This window comes from Sciurus vulgaris (genome assembly GCF_902686455.1).
Source record: "Sciurus vulgaris genome assembly, chromosome: 2".
NCBI lineage: Eukaryota > Metazoa > Chordata > Mammalia > Rodentia > Sciuridae > Sciurus > Sciurus vulgaris.
Window position 1 is genome coordinate 10,576,189 of NC_136462.1, and position 18,715 is coordinate 10,594,903.

General features: G+C 54.4%; 1 protein-coding gene across 1 annotated transcript in view; it reads right to left on the bottom strand.

The window, feature by feature from the left end:
• Positions 1 to 18,247, bottom strand: part of TUNAR (transmembrane neural differentiation associated intracellular calcium regulator) — a 44,309-nt gene extending 26,062 nt beyond the window's left edge. Inside the window, exons 1-2 of the mRNA XM_079127697.1 lie at positions 17,595 to 18,247; positions 17,000 to 17,317 (exon numbers count right to left, since the gene is read on the bottom strand). Of these exons, the coding sequence (XP_078983823.1) occupies positions 17,000 to 17,011 (12 nt within the window). The 5' untranslated portion in view covers positions 17,012 to 17,317; positions 17,595 to 18,247. The remainder of the gene's footprint in view (positions 1 to 16,999; positions 17,318 to 17,594) is intronic.
• Between the last annotated feature and the right edge of the window lie 468 nt (positions 18,248 to 18,715).

The window sequence follows — 18,715 nt, forward strand, 5'->3', positions numbered from 1 at the left end:
GGGGAGGAGAGTATGTGCCTTTGCTCAAAGGAGGGAGAAACTGACCTGAAAGAAGTTCTGAAGGTCTGGCGCTCAGGGTGCTAGTGGTGGGAGAAGGTGCCAGAAAACTATGCCAGGAAGATCAGAGGCTCTGAAGTTCCCGACGGCACCTTGGGAGGCCTCTAGCTCAAGGGCAAATCCCCACTCTGTAGAAAGGTTATGAGGTGTAGTAAGCTCCGATGCCCACGGGGGCTGACCCCTGGGACCTGGAGTTCTCAGGTACTGGGGACCACCTCGTAAGGCCCAGGGCTTGACCTTCCCAATGCCTGGTTGCTGGCTTGCCTGGATCTCTAGCTCTCCATCTCCTAACACGCACGCAGGCACACATGCACGTACACGCACCAGGCAGGCTTCGCTTAACATGCTCTGTGGACGCAGAGTGAGGATGGGGCCCCAACTCCACATCGAGCCTGCACGCGAACACGTGTGTCTTGGCCCGATCTGGCCTCTGCCTTCCCACTGGCCTGGCTCACGCTCTCCTCCCAGGCTCAGAAGCAAACCTGTCACGGCTGCCTGGCTGCCCCCTTCTCGTGGCCCATTGCTGCTACTCCTTCAAGAGCAGCTCAGCGGGCCCCGCCCAGGACGCCTTTCGCTGTGGGTGCTGTGCTTCCTGCACTTACCTCTTCTCGCATGGCACTGGCCACCAATCTCCGGATTCGCAGGCCAACTTGTGGAGAAGCTTGCTCTTTTAGGCACAGCCTTGGGGACTTTCTGCTTATGTAAAAACTGAGCGATCTATAGACCCAGGGCTCTGCACCTGCAGAAGGTCACTGGCCTGGTTCCAACCTCCTTTCTCAGTCAACTGGTAACAAGGAAAAAAAACGTTTCCACGAGCTCAGTGGTGGCCAGGGGCCCCTGCACACCATTCTGCTCTGCGGGGTCTGAAGACCTGATGCTCAGGGTCATCCTCTCCCTAGCTGCCCTCTTCCAGCAAGCCAGGCTGGCGGGTTAAGGCGCCGGGCAGGGAACCAACAGGGCATGACTCCAACATGGGCTCCAACAGGGCATGACTTCGTCTAATTTGTAGAACTCATTTCGGGGTCCCCAAGCCCTTGCACAGATGTGGCACATAGTGTGTGTTCAATGAGAGCTCGTTAACACAACTGCGCTGGCTCTTCCCTGAGGAGCGGAATTTCTGACAAAATGGCATTTTTCACCAAAAGAAAACCTACGCCGAGAAGATGCATTCCTGCAAACCCGTTCAACACCCCACCGTACCTGGAGAGCACACCTGGCTCAGGGCTGAGCCAGCTCACCATCGCATCTGCACCCTCTGCCCCTCTTCCCTCTCCTGGGAATCTGCTGACTTCCCCGCTCACAAGAGGAAGCTGTCCATCAAAACAGCAAAATTCGCCACCACTTGGTCTCACCGGTAGCCTGGGTGTCTCTGTGTGCCTGGCACTGACTGGAACCACTACCTACTCATCTCCACGGGGGCCAGTCTCAGGTCATTTGCAAATGATGACACTGACCCAGCAGAGCAGCACAAGTGCCCACACAATGCAGCCACGCCCGGACCTGGGAGGGAACCCCACCCTGGGTGCTGCATCGGTGGGGAGCTTTCAAAGTTCCTGGATCCCAGAGCCCACCTCAGACCTGCTGTAGCGTAACACAGCGAGGGACCTGGACATCAGCATTTGAAAATGCCCCTGGCACGACTGTACAGCCAGGCTGATCCAGCGCTTGAGCGAGCTGTCCTGGGCACTGGGCTCCTCTGTTATTGTTACCTGAGCACCTACTATACCCCTGGCACTCTGCTGCCTGCTGGGTAAATCCTGGGGTCTTTCACCAGCAGCCCATGACCTCAGAGGTCATCAGGCAACTTTGGGAATCAGGGTCACACACAGGAAGTGAGGACAGATTCAAGCTCTCAGAACTGCTGCCCTGGATCCACTTTCAGCAAACTTTTCCTTAAGAGCCAGGGAGTCAATAATCTTAGCCAGGTTGCTCCAGGCTCCTGTCTCCTAAAACCCTGGACTCCCGTCCTCCGCATGTGGTTGCTCCGGGCTGCCTTTGCTACCCATGGGGCAGACTGGGATCCTTCTACCACATTCCCACGCTGTCCCCACCCTTCCTTTCCCTTCACATCGCCCCCTCGGGTTTCCTCTAGTCCTCAGCAGAAGACCCCTCACCAGATTCTAGAGGGCCCCTGCTCCCTCTCTCTGGTGTCGAGTAAGGAAACTTCCCCACCACGTGGGCCTCTGTCACCTCGGCCTGGAGGGACAGAGAGCACCATGCCGCTTCAGGCATGTGTTGGCAAGGGCAACACATTTCCTTAGGGACCACCTCCTCGTCCAGGTCCACCACCTGTTCCTGCCGGCAGCTCCCGTGGAGACCAGGTAGCACCGTCCCTGGGACAGACAGAGGCACCATCTTGGACTCCGTTCCTGGGCCAAGCACCTCCCAGGCTACAGCGCGGGCAGCTGGCACTTCTCAAGGGCACGGTTTTAAGAGGCGTCATATCACTGAATGCCACGGTGGCCCTGCACAGTGCTCAGAGCGTGAAAAGACTCACCTGAGGGACAGAGTCCCCAGGCTGTAGACACATGAAAATTCCCATGTGCCTGAAACCGAGTTGGACGGAAACAGGCGCGGCCAGGCAGCCCTGCTGTGGCAACGCTTGGCTCCGGTGGGGAAAAGGAGTCCATGGGCGGGAAGGGCTGAGCTCTGGGTGCTCCCCCGGCACAGCGGGCCCTTGGTCGTCTGAGGTCCGAACCACACCTTGACTTGATAACAAGCCAGGTGCTGCCAGAGGCCCCAAGGAAGGGGACATATGCAGCCAGGTGTGGCCTTGCTTCTCAGTACACACACTGCGTCCAAGCTGCCACCCACTCACTGTGCCCAGGCGTTGGCAGCATCCCAAGCAGATGCCAGAGCAGCACAACCTGTCCCCATGGGCTCCAAGCGGCAGCACAGACTCCATGCCCATGCTGGCAGTAGGACTGGAGGACACAGAGCCCACCAAAGCTGGACTAAGGTGACCTGAGAGGGGACAGTGAAGTCCCTACGGGTGGGACAGCACTGACTACTCAGAGGACCTTCTGTCTGAAGGCCCACTACAGACCCTTCCCCAGTAGTCTCTCCATGTAACCAGTTGAACAGCGACTCCCCGCCCCCCAAAAGATGTTCAAGTCCTAGATACTGGCACCTGTGACCCTGCACGGAAACAATCTTTGCAGATGTAATCAAATTACAGTGAGGTCCTTCTGGATTAGGATGAGCCCTACACCCAGTGATGGTGTCTTTATAGCAGAAAGCAGAGGGGAGAGATGGACAGAGACACAGGATGGTCATGTGAAGATGAGGCTGGGACTGGGTAATGCATTCACAAGCCAAGGGCCACCAAGGACAGTGGCCACTGCCATGAACCAGAAAGGGCAAGGGAGGCTCCTGCCCGGAACTTGCAGTGAGCATGACCCCGCCCACACTGTGGATTTGGACTTCTGACCTTCACTACTGTTAGGCAGATGTCTGTTCTTCGAGTCACCTGGTCTATGGTGCTGTGACAGCAGCCCTAGGAGACTCAACCCAGCTAGGACCCGACACAGAGCCAGGGCCAGAACACTCTCCCACCTGCAGGCATCCTAAGAGCACAACAGGGACATGCACTTCCTGAGACGTTACCAGTGCGACTTGGCCCCAGGAAGCGCTGGTGCACAGTCCTGCTCTATCCCCGAGGAGCTGTGTCAACCTGGGCAAGCTCTCCTCACAGTCCGAGCCTTTTTGCCCATTTGTCACTTTGGGCCATTAAGTCCTGCCCACACAACTCGCAGAGTTGCTGAGCCATGAGAGGGCTTCACAAACAAAAGTCATTGTATGAATCCAGGACTCTCATGGAGAGAAGGCAGAAGTTATTCTAAAAGCCAGTGGTTTTCTCCAAAAAAAGAATCAACATTCAAAGTCAAGGTCATTCTCACGTCCAGCCCAGTCTGTTTCTTTGGACTTGGAGATGAGTAATGCACAGGGCTCCACTCCAGACCCCTGGAGGGCCAGGCAGGGACTTTGGCTGCAGCTGGAGGGACAGGTCTTCAGAAACCAGTCAGTTGGCATTTAACCCTTTGCTCTCTTTGAAGTGTTTGCCAGCACAGATTTCTAATTTGCAAATATTAGCTCAACCTCCACGATGCCAAAGGGCTATCTTTCTACCTCACAGACCAGCTCATGTCACTTCCCTGCACCCCAACCTTGGCTGGCTGTAGACATAGGTCAGCCCTTCTTGTCCATGTTCTGCCGTTACTGCTGAGTGACCTCCAGTACTCCTACTTCCTGGGTCCCCTGTGTGGGCCATAGACCATTTTTAGGTGCATGACCAAAGTCTTAGTAGTAAAATAAGAAACTCAGGATGGTGCACTTTGATTAATTATCTTTAATTAATCAATCAATTAATTAAAAATAATGACTTTAAACAAATTCTAATATTAAGATCTTCCCATTTAAAAAAATCATTACCACATGAGGGTGAAACAGAGGAAAGATTAAAACTGGGAAATCTTATGCAATTCCTCCATTAAACAAATATCCTCCTCTGTGTGTCCACAGGCTGGCCACAGCCACCTTGAAAGTCATGAGGTAGGTCTCAGGCAAAGGGGTGGGAGGGGCCGCTGCTGTCTCCCACCCTACAAGTCCTTTCCCGGTGCGCCTGGCCTGATCGCAGCCTTCCCGGCCGTGAGCCCACAGAGCAGGGGCGCCTCACCCACGCAGGCCACTCCACTGTCTCCCCAGAATCAAGGTAGGTCCCTGGGAGACGGGGAGAGTTGTGAGGTCAGCAAGACAGAGGTTAAGGCTGCCATTTTGGGGTGACTGTTATTTGGTTGTGTGCTCAGAGGATCAAGAAAGCCAAAACGAGGAGAGAGGCTGGGGGAGATGTCAGGTGGCAGAACCGGGGCTCCAGAGAGGACAGCCTCCTGGTCTTCCTTTGATGGCTTTCCTCTGCACCTATCCCTGTGCAGACAGATAGCACTCCTTGCTTTGGTTTCCTTGAAATGTCACTTCCTTATCAAAAACTTACTTTGTCTATAATCATTTGTTTATTGAGTTTTTGGGGGGAGGTCTTCTGACTCTCTAAGTTCTCTAAGGACAGACCCCCAGTGGCCCTTGTGAAACACTGAACCCTGAGCCTGCTGCTCAATAAAAAGTGCTTCCTAGTTGGATGAGTGGGTGGTGATAACTGGGGATGACTGCTTCTTGCCCCAAGACAGGCGCCTTGGGAGCAGTGCTGAGAGAAGCCACCGACAAGCTACAGTCTGCAGCTTTCCGGGCCTGCGGGGCCTGCGAGAGGGCCTCCCCCAGCTCTGCCTGCAGAGACAAGGCAGAAGCCAGGCGGGGGTGTGGCTCTGTGGGCTCACAGGGAAGATGGCCTTCTCACAGGGTGGGTCCATTTGCAGTGCAGGACGGGAGCGGAGACAGTCACAGGAGCAGTCAGGGACTTGCTGGGGTACAGAGAAGATCCCAGAGGCTGACAGTCTGGGGAAGGAGCCCGGCCTGCCCTGGGGCAGGGAGAAAGGAAGGAAGTGGTGGACAGCGAACAGAAGCCTGCAGGGGGCGGGGAGGCAGGCCCCATGGCAGGTGGAGCCCAGAGTCCATGAAAATGCTTTAGTTTCTTTTAAAATCAAAAGAAAAACTAATAAACTTGGGATAGAATTAACAGTGGCAGATCACAAGGTGACGCTCACCATGTGTCACAGGACCTAAGTTTCTGATTTTTTCCTAATGGAGGAAGGTGCCCATGAGGCAGACCCAGTTAGGAGCCAAGTGCGGAGGCGGCCTGGGTGGAGAGGCTGGAGAGGCGGGCGAGGCGTGGTCTGCCCCAGAAGCTGCCCCCAGGCCACTCCAAGCAGAGCAGCAGCACTGGGCTTCACCCTGCTTGCTCTCTTCCCCAGGGAAGAGCACTGCCATGTCCGGAGTTTTGGTTCCTCAGCTGGCCGCAGGTCACTAAGGTCTCCCTGGTGGCTTCACACAGGCTGCAAATTCAACGCGTGTTGGAGTCTAACTGTCCCTGCCCTTCAATATGGGTTGGCCTTTGTCACTTGCTTTTAACCACATGGCGCAGCTGGACTGCAAGCCAATGCAGATGGATCCCAGGACTAGGTCTATCTGGACACAGGTGCACTGGAGCCCTGAGCTGCACAGGGGCGGAAGTGCAGCTAGGGGGCGCGGGTGGGGTGGGACCACGTGACCACAAGAGTGATGGAGCTGTGCTGGCTTCTAGTCCCCGCCTCCAGTCCCCGCCTCCAGGCTGTGTGCCTCCTCCCAACCTGGTTGGCCAAACATGTGAGTGAGGCAGTCTTCCAGATTGTTCCAGCCCCAGCCACAATCTGCCTGTGATCTCACATGAGGCCCCCAGCAAGAACCACCTTCCTGAGCAAAATAAACCATACTAGCATGTGAAGTCACTCTTCAAAGGCATATTTTGTATGTAGCAATAAATACTATTTAAGCTTTAGTTTCTTTATCTGTGAAACAGGAATAATAACAAAAGTAAATATTTTATGGAGCTGTCTTAGAGATTCACTGAAATAGTGAATGAAAAGTTCTTTTTTAGTAGGGTCTCCACCCAGGGAATAAAAGCTATGATTATCATTAATTGCTATTATTATGCCCATTTTTTCAGAAGACAGAACAGGACTCAGAGTCTAAAGCAGAATATTCAAGAACCAAAGAACAAGTGAGAGCATGATTTGTCCAAGTCTGCAGGCCGACTCGAGAACAGCTTCAAGTAACAGGCGCGCGCCCTGCAAGCGGCTGGGCAGCAGTCAGAATCTTGACGATGCACTGCTGCTCCGACAGTGGGATTTGAGGCAGAGTCCCTGTCAGTCAAGTGCAGGAGAGTCAGGGAGGTGCGTGGTCCTTGCCACCCCCCACCAAAGGGAAAACAAAACAAAACAAAAAAAAACGGAAGGAGCCGAGGTCAGACACCCAAAATGTCTTAAGAAAAAATCGCCCTGAATATCTGCCTGCCTGGTGCCAAGGCATTTTCCAAACTTTTATCACCCTCATCCTGGTGGGTGCTCATCCCACGAACCTAGTTTTTACAGCTATGATCTCAAAATAAGAGTCCCTAAGGTGGCAAAAACTACGAAATTTGTCAGCAGGTAAATTACTTCACTCCAAAACTGCAATGCCATTGACCTAATCCACAGACTGGCCAAGTCTGGGGCTCATAACTTGGGAAGATTGCAGAATATTCCTTCCTGTTCCGCAAGGCTGTGATGGGCACATTTTATGAGCAGGAACTGCTCTTACAGATGTGCCCAATGAAGCCCTGAAGGTTTTAGGGGTTTGGAGTCAGCAGCAGACCTGTCATCATGGCTCCCACTTCTCAGGGGGCTACTTGAGGAGGTGTGAGGCAGCTGGAGAACCAGGTCGCTGGAAGGCTCAGTGGGGGTCTCCACACAGCATCCCCCATGCAGTTGGTTGCTAACCGTAGGGGCCAGTGACTCTGTTCAAGAGGGCCCAGTCCCTGGAATGGGATTCAGAGGACGCACAGCTGAGATCAGTCACCAGCAGTGATGTTGACAGATGATCTGGGCTAACCACAAGGTACGCAGAGCACCCAGGTAGAAGGCTTTCCAGGACCCAGTGATGCAGTCCAGGACCCCAGGGCCCCAAACAGAGAGCAGGAACTAACCCCCTCCAGCCTGCCCCAGCCTGGCCAGCATTGGCTTTGCTCTGCTACTTTATTATTTCCCCACTTACATTAAACACCCACACAAGCTTCAGGAACCAAGGAACAAACCAAGGGCCAGGGAGCTAGGGGTCATGCCTAGTCCCTGGCTCAGGGCCTGCCTTCCAGGAGGAAGGGCAAAGGAACAAGGAGAAAGCCTGTCCTCCTGCCCACGGGCAGCAGGGCAGTGTGAGTACAAACTGTCCATTTCCAGGTGGCCTTGTGCCAGCACCCGGCCCTGGCCAGCTTCAGAATGATGGGATGCCCTTTCGCCACAGCTCCCGTGCGACCTTGGGCCGGTTGCTTCATGCCTCTAAGCCTCGGTTTGTTGACCTGCAAATGGGACAGATCCATGGTGCAGCTCCGCCCCCCTCCCAGGCCCACATCCAGGGCGGGGAGCCCTGCAGAGGGAGGCAGCTCCTCACGAGCGGGCAAACTGCCTGGGGTGCTTTGCTCCTGGCACAGTGTGGCCATTGCCTGTCACTGCCAGGGCCACGCTCCCCAGAAAAGAGTTTGTGGAAAAGGCTTTTTTCCTCGTCCCTTTAGGGATGAGAAGGTGAAGGAGGAAGACAGGAACAACCACCCGGGCCCCCTGGGACATGCTTCCTCCTGTCCCATTTGTCCAGCCAGCACTGCAGAAGTCACCTGCCCCATCAAGCATGTCAGTGTCAAAGCAAACAATCCCCCAGTGGTGGCTACTTGGGCTCCTGACTCCGACCCTCTTCTCCTGCCCATTTGAGCTGCCACTCGGGGAGGCTGGCTGGCCAACGTGTGCCCTGGATTCTCAGCTGTGGATGTAGGTCTGGGAGCGTTGTTTTTAGGCCAGGAGCAGCCTGAATGCACCTGCAGAGGCACAGGGAGACCCATGGCTCTGGGAATCAGGCTGGGACACTGCCCGCTCCATTTCCTGTTGGCCGGAGTCCATAGCGGCTGAGCCAGAGCCAGCAGCTACCTCGCTTTCCCTCCCGGCCCCAGCAAGGTCGGTGGAGCGGGTCCGGGCAGCAGGGCGGGAGGACCAGATAGTGCTAAGACTCTCAGCAGATAAGCCGCAGCAGTGCAATCAGAGGATCGGTGCCTGGAGGTCACGCCTGGACAATCATGCTCATTCTCGCACCGTCATCAAACATTTTACACATTTTCGCTATTCTATAGTGGAGAGGTTACTGGGAATCAGGAAACAGCCACCTGCTATCATCTTAAAACCCTCCCTCTACTACCTCCATAGCTCCCCAGACAGAGCACACTTCTTAGCTTGACCCACTCCCACCTGAGCAGGGCTGGCCAGTCTTGTCTCTGCCTGTGCAGCCTCAGTCACTGGCACAGCCCCACAGTGCCGCTTGTCTTCTGTCCCCAACACTCAAGCCTGTGTTCTTCTGCTGGCACTTTTCCTCCCACCAGAAATGGCTTTCCCCTTCGCCTTGCTTGGCACTCAAGGCTCAGGCCAGGTGCCCCACCCTCCCATTCAGATCCATCGTCCACCCTGCTCTCTTGGGGCTTGCCTGTCACTCTAACTAGCTACAGGCTGTTCTACCGCAGGCTTCCCCAGTCTCTGCGTCTGTCAAACTTGGGAACCATCTCATCTACCTTCATCCCCACACTGCCCTGGCTCAGGGCCTCGCAGTACAGGCGTGGTCAACGTGGCCACCATGAGTGTCACAAAGAAGATGGATGCAAAGAGGAGAATGCTTCCCTCTGAGAGTCGTGGGAAGTGCCTGCAATGGGGGAGACCCAGGAGGGTTCGAAGTGTTCTGGTCTTTTTTAGGCTGTAATATTGTTAGGCAGCCTGGCCTCTTGGGAACCAAATACCAGCTCCAGGTGCTGACCACACATCCCATCTCAAAGACCCTGTGCCTTCCCAGTTAGGAGCTCGTCTCGCCTGGCCACCGTCAGGATGGCCACCAAGCAGTTGACATTTCTGAGTGCAGTTTGCCTAACCCAGGCCCCAGGAGGGCAGCTGCCGATACAAGGCAGGACCCCTCTTCCCTGTAGACAATAGAAAGGCCTGGGGCTGCTCTGCAGACCTCTCTGTCCCATCTGTGCAAAAGCGAGAGCAAGAATCGGATTTAAACCGTGGCAGATGAGCATGGAGGACCCTCGATAGCGCCTGGAGGTAGCGGGTGGCCTGTGAATGTGTGGGAGGAAGAAAAGGAAGGACGGAGCAGCCACTGGGTCACAGGTGGCTGAAGAAAAGTCCAGCTCAAGAGGGGCGCGATCTATTTCTAAAACTCCCTCTCAAAGAGGCTTCTAGAGCCACGTGGACGCTCTGCCCAACGATGAGTCACTGTGCATCCATTGCCTGGAGTTACACGGGGGCTGGGAAGCCCTCACTGGGACAGTGGGCCCGAAGCTGACATCTGCCCCAGAGTTTAAGAGAATCAGTCTCTATGGGAGGAAACAGCAGCTCCTCGGGGCCCATGCCCAGCCCCCTGCACCTGCCACCTCAGGCCCAGGCTCCAGGGCTCTGGGTGAATGCCCGGCGGCAGGGTGGTTTCAGAGCTGGAGCAGAGGTCAGGTGCAGGGAGAAGCAAGGAGCAGATGAGGGGAGGGCCCCATCAGGTAGGGCCTGAAGGCCCCTGGCTGCTCTCAGGGACGCAGAAGCACTGGAGTTCTGCAAGCGGAGGACAGAGGTGGTCCTTTAGGAGGCCCAGTCTGGGTGAGGATGGAGAGCCAATGATCGCAGGCAGGGAGAAGGGGAGGGTGGGTGCCATGCTCCCAGGTGAAGGGGAGACCCCAGCATGGGCGGGATGTCCCACAAGGAGTACCCTGGAGCAGGACTGGGTATCAGTGACCAGCTAACAATTCCTGAAATTCACGGTGCCTGACGTGAGCATGCAGTGGGACTGTGTTAAAAATAGATGCCAGGCCCTCACCCTCAGAGGCTCTGACTCGACAGGTTGGCGACAAGACCAGGGATGGCATTTTAATAAGCCCATGCGGAGCTTCCACAGAGACAGTCCCTGGATTGCACTTGGAAAAACACCTTCCAGTGACCCCATCCTGGCCTAGACAGGCATGGAAATCAGCCAAGGGACAGAGTGGCCTGGTGGTGTGTCCCCAGGCACCCAGCTGAGACAGGCAGAAAGCAGGACTAGGAGGAAACCACCTGATGACCAGCCTGCCTCCGGGTCCCATGCAGCAGCCAAGTCCTCCCCAAGCCTGTAGGAAGAGCCGTGGTGAGGCTCCTGCCGCTGTCCGTGTCCACAGGAGCCTCAGGACCCAGCAGCACCTAGGCCAGAGCTGGTACTCAGCACGCTTCTGCTGAAGTACTGACCGCTGACGTCTCTGTCTGTTGCAAGAATGGTGGGGGGGGTCCCAGGAATCAGGACCAGAGAGAGAGAGGCGTGCTCCAGGGGTCGAGGTGGCACCAGGCACAGACGGGCAGCGCAGCACACAGAGGCACCTCGGGATGTCCTCAAGCAGGCCCGAGGACAACCAGCCCCAGGGTAGAAGCCAACGCCACAGGGGATTTTCAGATGGAGGTGAGGTTGATCTTGTCGGCAAAAGTGACGGAGGAACAGCCTCCCCTGCTCCTTTAAGGAGCCAGGTGGATTTTTCCACTCCTGCTTTTCCCAGGGAGAACACAGGATGCCGGTTTTCATTTCTACCTTCAGACTTTAACACTGCAAAGCTGGGCTTACTTTTTTTTGAAGTATTCAATAAAGCCCTCTCAGCAAGAGAACTGTGTACATTCATAAATCACTTTCGGCTTGCACGCGATGCTCTCTGCGCATATTCATTGTTAAAAATCTCAGACCCGTCAATAGCGATCATTAAAAGAAGATGGCTGTGGTTGTCATCCATTTTCTGAATTAAAATAAGTCAAGAATCCCAGGGGTGGGGGCACGTCCAGGCCCATCTGAACCTGAACGATTTCTTGGTGGCAGAGGAAGCAGCATGCTGGTTCGATCCCCAGGTTATATGAGCAGATTCAGGCTGAGAAACCCAGGATGATGGGGAAATGCCCTGGGCAGTCCCTATTTGCTCTTTAGCTTCGTGATGCTAAATGAGGCGCACACAGCAGCTCATCACAGATTATTAAGAAAAGGCATCAACTGGGAACACATCAACCCTCGCAAACACCCCCACCTGACCTTGCAAACAGTTCCCACATTGCTTGTCCACTGAGGCATCGAACAAATACTAAGCCACACCTCAGTCTACCTAGAGGGGCCTGCCAAGAGACAGACTTTTAACCACCTGAGTCTCCACTTGTCTTAAGTCACACACGAAGAGAACATGAAAACATCAAAAAAGGTTCAGTGGAATGTACTCTGTGATTCTTGATGCTAGAAATGGACGTGAAGTCATTCCTGCTTCACTGCATTCTCGACAGCTGTTCAAGGTAATCGCAGATCAGAGGCTGTGGACCTGGCCGTCCCATCTCACCTTCTCAGATGCCTCTGCTGAGCTCCTTTCTGCATTTTTCACTTTTTAATAACCACACGTATTATCAATCTGCCCAGTGCTGAAGCTATTAGGCACCCGTTCTCTCCAAGTTTAGGAGGAAAAGATTCAGACTTTATAGGTCTCTCTGGGGACATACAATATTACTCCTCTTTTACCATATCAAAAAATTGTGCTGGCTGCTATGATGTTGGTATTTTACAGATCGCCATCCCCTTTTCTAACTCACTCTGTTTGCCTCTTCTCACGAGTCACCTATCAGGGAACTTCAGCCTTGTGGCTCAGGAGCATTTCGGGAATGCATGGTGGGCAGAGGCAGACTCTGCGAGTTAAGACACCTCCATCACAACATGGGCAAGGCTGGCATCACAGTTGGAGGTATTTTCAATGTCTGGTGAAAATAACCAGCCTGAGTGTCAAAAACTAGAATGTCAAGCTGGGTGACAGGCTAAAGTGTATTTAGTGACCTCCCTTTACTCTCTGTAAATTGTGCTTTGTCAGTGGGACCCAGGAGTCTCCTGTCCTGGGTCTGGCTGATACTCAGGCAGCTCTGCAGACTCCTCCAGTAAGGAACGTCTGAAGACCACCCTCAACCCTTGATGTGCTGGCATCTCTGTCTGGTAGCTTGCAAAGTCCTTCACACCCGAACCTCCTCCTAAATCCTGGGAATTCCTAAGCGCCTGGGTGAACCTTTAACACCTTACATGTGTCCCTCCCACCTACTCCTCTGGTGTGTTTTTCCACAGAATTCATTCAATGGCATCCTGGAGGAGGACAACTGGCCTCTGAAGGCTGTTACGTAACTTCCACTCTGTGTTCCTTCTTAGGAGATGCGGGCAACCAGCGCCTTCCAAAGCAACCCAGGTGTCATTCTGAGACCCTTTCCACCAAACCCCAGGACCATGTAGAACCTAAAGGAGTTATTTTAGCTTCCCCCAAAGAACTACCAACATCAACCCTTTTAAGGTTATATTTGGCTTAGTTCTGAATCTCTTTGGGAATGAACACATTTGACATCCTGAAGTTAACTGAAATCTGATGTCCTAAAAACAAAAACAAAAACAAAAACAAAAAAACCAAAAAACCAGTGAATTTAGAAATCTACCAATAGCCAAGTAACCCCATATGTTCCCGACATCAAATCTGCATGCTTTCATCAGTGCCAGGCATTATTTAGCAATTCAGGACTAAGGACACAATTTGGCTATGGGACACACTGCAGCACTGAGGGAACAAGGTGTAGCCCTGGGTGACTTAAACCCTAGCAGTGTATTTAAAATCTTGCTGGGCTCTGCCATTCTCTGATGGTGAGAGCTGAGCCCAGCTTCCTCATCTGGCACATGAGGCCAACAATGTCTGCCTCGCTAAGTTGTAAGACAAAATGTGGCTACTTCCTCTCACCCTCTGTATCTGAAAATGACCTGGCCAGGAAGCCTGGCCCCAGGCAACGGACTGCGCAGGTGTCAGAAGGAAGCTGGCAAACACCCTGCTGCCAATCCACACACGTCTCGCCATTTTCAGTTTCAGCTAAGTTCAGGGCTCTAATTAAAGTAATTTTCATTTTCAAAACAAATGCAAATAGCAATTACATACTTCCCCGCCTTTCCTTCCAGGAATAGGCTGAGACTGAGGTGAAATTCTCGAGTCCCTTGGACTGCAAGGCTAGACAGATAGAATGTCATATTCTTTTTACCCCATTGACCCAAATTACATAGTGGTTCCTGTGTCTCTGGCCACATGGATCCAGAGAGGGTCAGGGCTCATTATGGTGCTCTCAGATGCGTGGCAAGACTCCACTGTGCAAGGAAGCCCTGGCAGGGAAGCTGGCATGTCGCCTTCAGGATCAAAGTCCCATCAACACACATTCAGGGTACTGAGACTCCACAGAGGGTACAACAATGCACCTTTGATAATGGCCACTTCCTCGTGGTTTATATGGATGTCTAATTGAAAATGTTATATAACCTTAACATACAAAGCATTCTGGAGCTTTTAATAACGAGTTGCATCCAAATTGTGAGGACTCTTCAAGCTTAGAGTTGGAGGAGGTCTGGTACTAACACACACACACACACACACACACACACACAGGCACAAACATACACACACACACGCATTGCATATATGTAATCCCAGACCCAGAGAAGGAACAATCTGCCCAAGACCACAGAGCAAAGCAGGAGGAGAGTCAGGACTCAACTCCAGATTTCCGGGCCCCTGGAGGCTGTTCCTTTCCTCTGTAGCCCCATGTATCCAGGCATGTAAGGATGCACAGGCTGCGGCACTTGAACTGGGACCTCACAGCTTTGAGCAGGCCAGCCAGGAGCAAGAGAGCTCATGGTCCAAGCTCCTGAGTTAGAAATGGCAAGCAAATGCCTTGTCATTGCCATTTATTTACAACACATACCCTCCTTTGCTCCCCCAAGAAATCTAGGCACTCCCACCAAATTTTAACATGCAGACACTCTGGGTATGGTGTGGAAGAGCCCGGCTTTAAAGACCTTCCTGAAAAGAAGCATTTGTTTTTGCCTGAACGTTTTCATGCTGGGAGGAAGAAGAGCAAAAAATGTGAGAAAACCAACAAATTAAAAATCAAGAATCAGGAAGGGGAGTAATGATTTAATGTGGGATCCAGCTTTGGATATTAGTAGTATGATATATGATCCGAAAATGGTTATTTCATAATTTTGTTACCCTTTTCCAAAGTAACTTAATGGAAATTGTTTCTCTGCATTCATTTTTACTGAAAACCTCACCAGTGAATCACAAGGAGCTACAACACAACCCTGGGAGATAAACAATGTCCTCACACAGAACGCATTATGTTCCCTCCACAGATCCCACGAGCTTGTCAAAATTGAAAGCCTGGGTCTGGTATTGTGAATTTCAAATAGTCACAAAACCCGCTGAGAGCTGAGTTTCTGGGAAAAAGGTGGCATATGCCCATTTCATTTGGGATTCAGTAACACTTTAAAAGGTTCATCAATCCACATCTTAAAAAGAACAATGACAACCTCATTAACAGCCAACAGGTCAAGTTGATGCATTCAGCTGTAATTAACAGCCCAAAGCCAAGTCAGGAGACGAACATCCGAGTCGCCCACTTTCCTTGTCACAGCCCTCTAACCAGGCTCCACCTCTCACTAGCATCACCAGCAGATAACAGAGCTGGGAGATTAAACCATCTCTTTATTTGCTTGCACTGACTGTTCAGGCTGAGAAGGTTTTACCTATGCAAATACGATTGATTCTTTCTGAGAAGGACAGGCCATGCTCAGCGCCTTGCTGCTTTCTAGCCTTCAGGGCATCTGGTTGACACCTTTCATCCGTTCTTAGGGACAAATGTCATCTCTCCAATCCAAAGGTCTAGCCTATCCCATAACCCCAATATGGTACCTTGGGGCATTTTATAGCCACCAGGCTTTAGCCAAATAAATAATGCACTAAAGCAAGACAGAGTCTTCACCTCCTTCCATCTGAACCTGAATTCCCAGCACCTTCGACACCAAGTCCTCTTCTTGAAAATCTCCAACCAGAGGTCTCAGTCCGTTCGGCTCATGCACCCCAGCTCCGGTCTGCACCCCATTATCTGGAACAGACCTGGAAGTCATCAGCCCAACCCTGCTCCTTTTACTAACAGGGAAACTGAGGCCCCTATGGCAAAGGCTATTGCCCTGCTCCTACACCATCCCGGTCCTGCGGTGTAGACAACGGAGCTCAACACTTCGTGACTCAACCAATGAAACAAGTCGCTCAGACCAGGAACAAATGGTTCCACCGGGCTTCCCCCTTAGGATCAACTTAAGTGCACCGGCACAAACAGTTAAAAGCTACAGACTGGGAAAGGGGGGTGGGCGGTTAATGCACGACTGCATTAAAGCTCCCCTCCTTTGGACTGAGAAGTGTGAAGTTCTGTTGACCCAGAGGGATGCAAATGTTAGCCAAGACTGGGGTGGCCCCTGTGTGGTGGCCATCTGGGACCAACCCCAGCTGTTAAGTAACCATCTTCAGGGCAGGTAGTCTTCATTAGCCCCCACCCAGGGAAAGTTTTCAGATGCGGTTGTGAGCATGCCTTAGGAACACAGCACAGAGGGGCACACAAGATCGGAACCAATGCTGCCCTTTCCAACCTTCCAGAGGCCTGTGAAACAGAATCCAAGGAAGGAAAGCACCCAGGAAAACACTATCTTCCCACCCTAAGAGAAGTAGCCTCACACTTGCAGTACACCTTAGGGATCAGCAGTAGTGATGGAGAGATGAAACAAAAATACACACTATCAGCCATTTATTCCATCTGATAGTGCAACAACTCCCCCCGCCCCCCCCCCCCCCCCACACACACATACTGACTCTGGAGCCAGAAGCAGCTAGTAGAAGAAATGGGACAAGTGTGTTTGTTAGGAAGGGCTCAGCTTGGTGGAGGAGCAGAGGAGCATCTTGGTTTTCAGTCCTGGTCTCCCGTTCTCTACCCTTGTGACCTTGATTAAGTCATTCAATATCTCTGAGCCTCAGTTTCCTCATCTGAGCCATGGAAAAAAGGGGGTCTTACTTCCTGGGGTGATTTTGAGGCACACTGCCCAGCACAGCCTGGACACCCACGAAACATCAGTTGTCCCCCGAAAGGTAAGTGCGAACCCAAGTTGCATACATATATCGTTATCTAGACCAAACAGGTCTCTCGCCTGCACGGCAAGCCCGTATCTGCCTCCCCAGGTCTTGAGGGCTCCTAGGCAGTTCAGCTTTCAGGCGGGATTTGGGAGCTGAAGATACTGACGGATTTAATGGGACGCCCTGATGGTTTCCAGGCTCTGGGTGGGAGCGGGGAGGGGGCTCGGAGGCGGCCTCCAAGCCCTGCGAAGGGGCTTTGTTCCCGAGGCGAAGGGCCTGGCTTACCGAGAAGAGCATCCGGAGGCGGGCGGGGGGCGCGCGGGGCACGCAGCAGAGCCACAGCCCGGCCCGGGCCCGGGGCGCCTGAGCCAGAGGAAGGCGAAGAGGAGGAGAAAGAGGAAGCTGCCGCCGGCTCCTGCCTCATTCTCCCGGGCAGCGCTGACTCGCTGGCCGCCGCCAGCTGGGGCTCGCCGCCGGGCGCGGGACCCCGAGCGCGCTGCTCATGTCCCCGGCCGCCGTTGGTGAGGTGTGCACACAGCCGGGTGGTCTCCAGGCGATACCCAGGGGATCCTCATGCCCCGCGCCGGGGCTCGGCTGGAGGACCTCGGGGGAGCAGCGCGGAGGGAAAGAAGGAGAAAAAGAAAGCGTGAGAGCGCGCAGAGCTGCGCCCCGCGGGGCCGGGGGCGGGCGGGCACCAGCAGGACCGCGCCGCCCCACCCACCGCGCCTCGGATCCCCGCGCTGCGCGCCCGGCGGGGCGCCGAGCCCCAGAAACTTTAGCACATGGTCAGTCCGGCGGACACGATGGCCGGAGCTGCCCCGCGTGTCGCGCGCCCCCCATTCCTTCACCGCCCTAGCTCGGGACCTAGAGCGCAGCTTACCGGCTGCGACCGCGACCGCAGCGGCGGGTCGCCCACCTGGCCTCGCGCAGAGCAGTGCGCACCACCTGAGAAGGAGGAAGGGGCTGGCGGTGTTGGGGTCCCTGCAGGGGAGGGGCACCTCGGCGGCGGCGATCGGTGCCGTTAAGGCATCCTGGGAGGGGGCTGCGCGTAAGCCCGGCGGCTGGAGGGCCAGATGGGGGAGGGTCCGTGCGCCCCCCGCCCCGCGGCGCAGCTGCTGACGACGCGCGCGGGCTTCCCCAGCCCCGGGTCTGCGGAGCCAGCCTGTTACCTAGCGACTCGCTCCGGGGAGCCCACGCTGACGCGCGCGACGGGCTGGGCTGCGGCAGCCGAGGGGAGGGGCGGGGAGCAGAGGGGAGGGGGAGCTCCGGTGAACGGGGGGTGGGGAGGGAAGGCCGGCGGCTGTGGCCGGAGCTCCTCCCTCTGCCTCCCACTCCGCGCAGGGGAGGGGACCTGGGGAAGACGTGGCTTCATCCTGGCCCTGGAGGATGAGCGCCGCGCTCTGGGCGGGGGTGGATGGAGAAAGGCACGGTGGTACTCGTCCTCCTGCGCTGGGGCTACAGCAGCAGGTGGCGGCGACTTGGCGGGTCTCGGAGGCCCGGCACCCACAGGCCCTCGGAGCCCGGCCCCTGCGGGAGCTCGGCGAATGTGGCTGAGGGTGCGTGGGTGTGTGTGACACGCTTCCACCCACGTGGTATATATGGGGACCTCCGGACGTGGGTGAAAGAAGCACCTCCTCCTTCCTCTGGTCTCCCTCCCTCCTTCCTGGACATTTTGCTCCTGCGCTGACTTCATCATGGAAGCTCAGGTCGCTTAGCTCCCAGCTCTGAGCTCCTCCTACCTTCCAGAGAACAGGAGGGTGACCGAGCTTGCAGGCAGCTGCAACGGGATCATACCACTACCCCGCCTCAGGTCTAGTGGCACTTCCCCTTCCCACCCCAGATATCCATTTGCCCACCCTGGGGGCTCTGTAACCTGCCTGGGTTCAAATCCAGCCCCTCCAATTGTTTGCATTCCTATTATGTTTTTAAGTTACTTAATATCTTCGGTAAAAGGGTGTCTTTGTCCCCGAAGTGCATAGCTAATAATGGTGCCCAAGACCC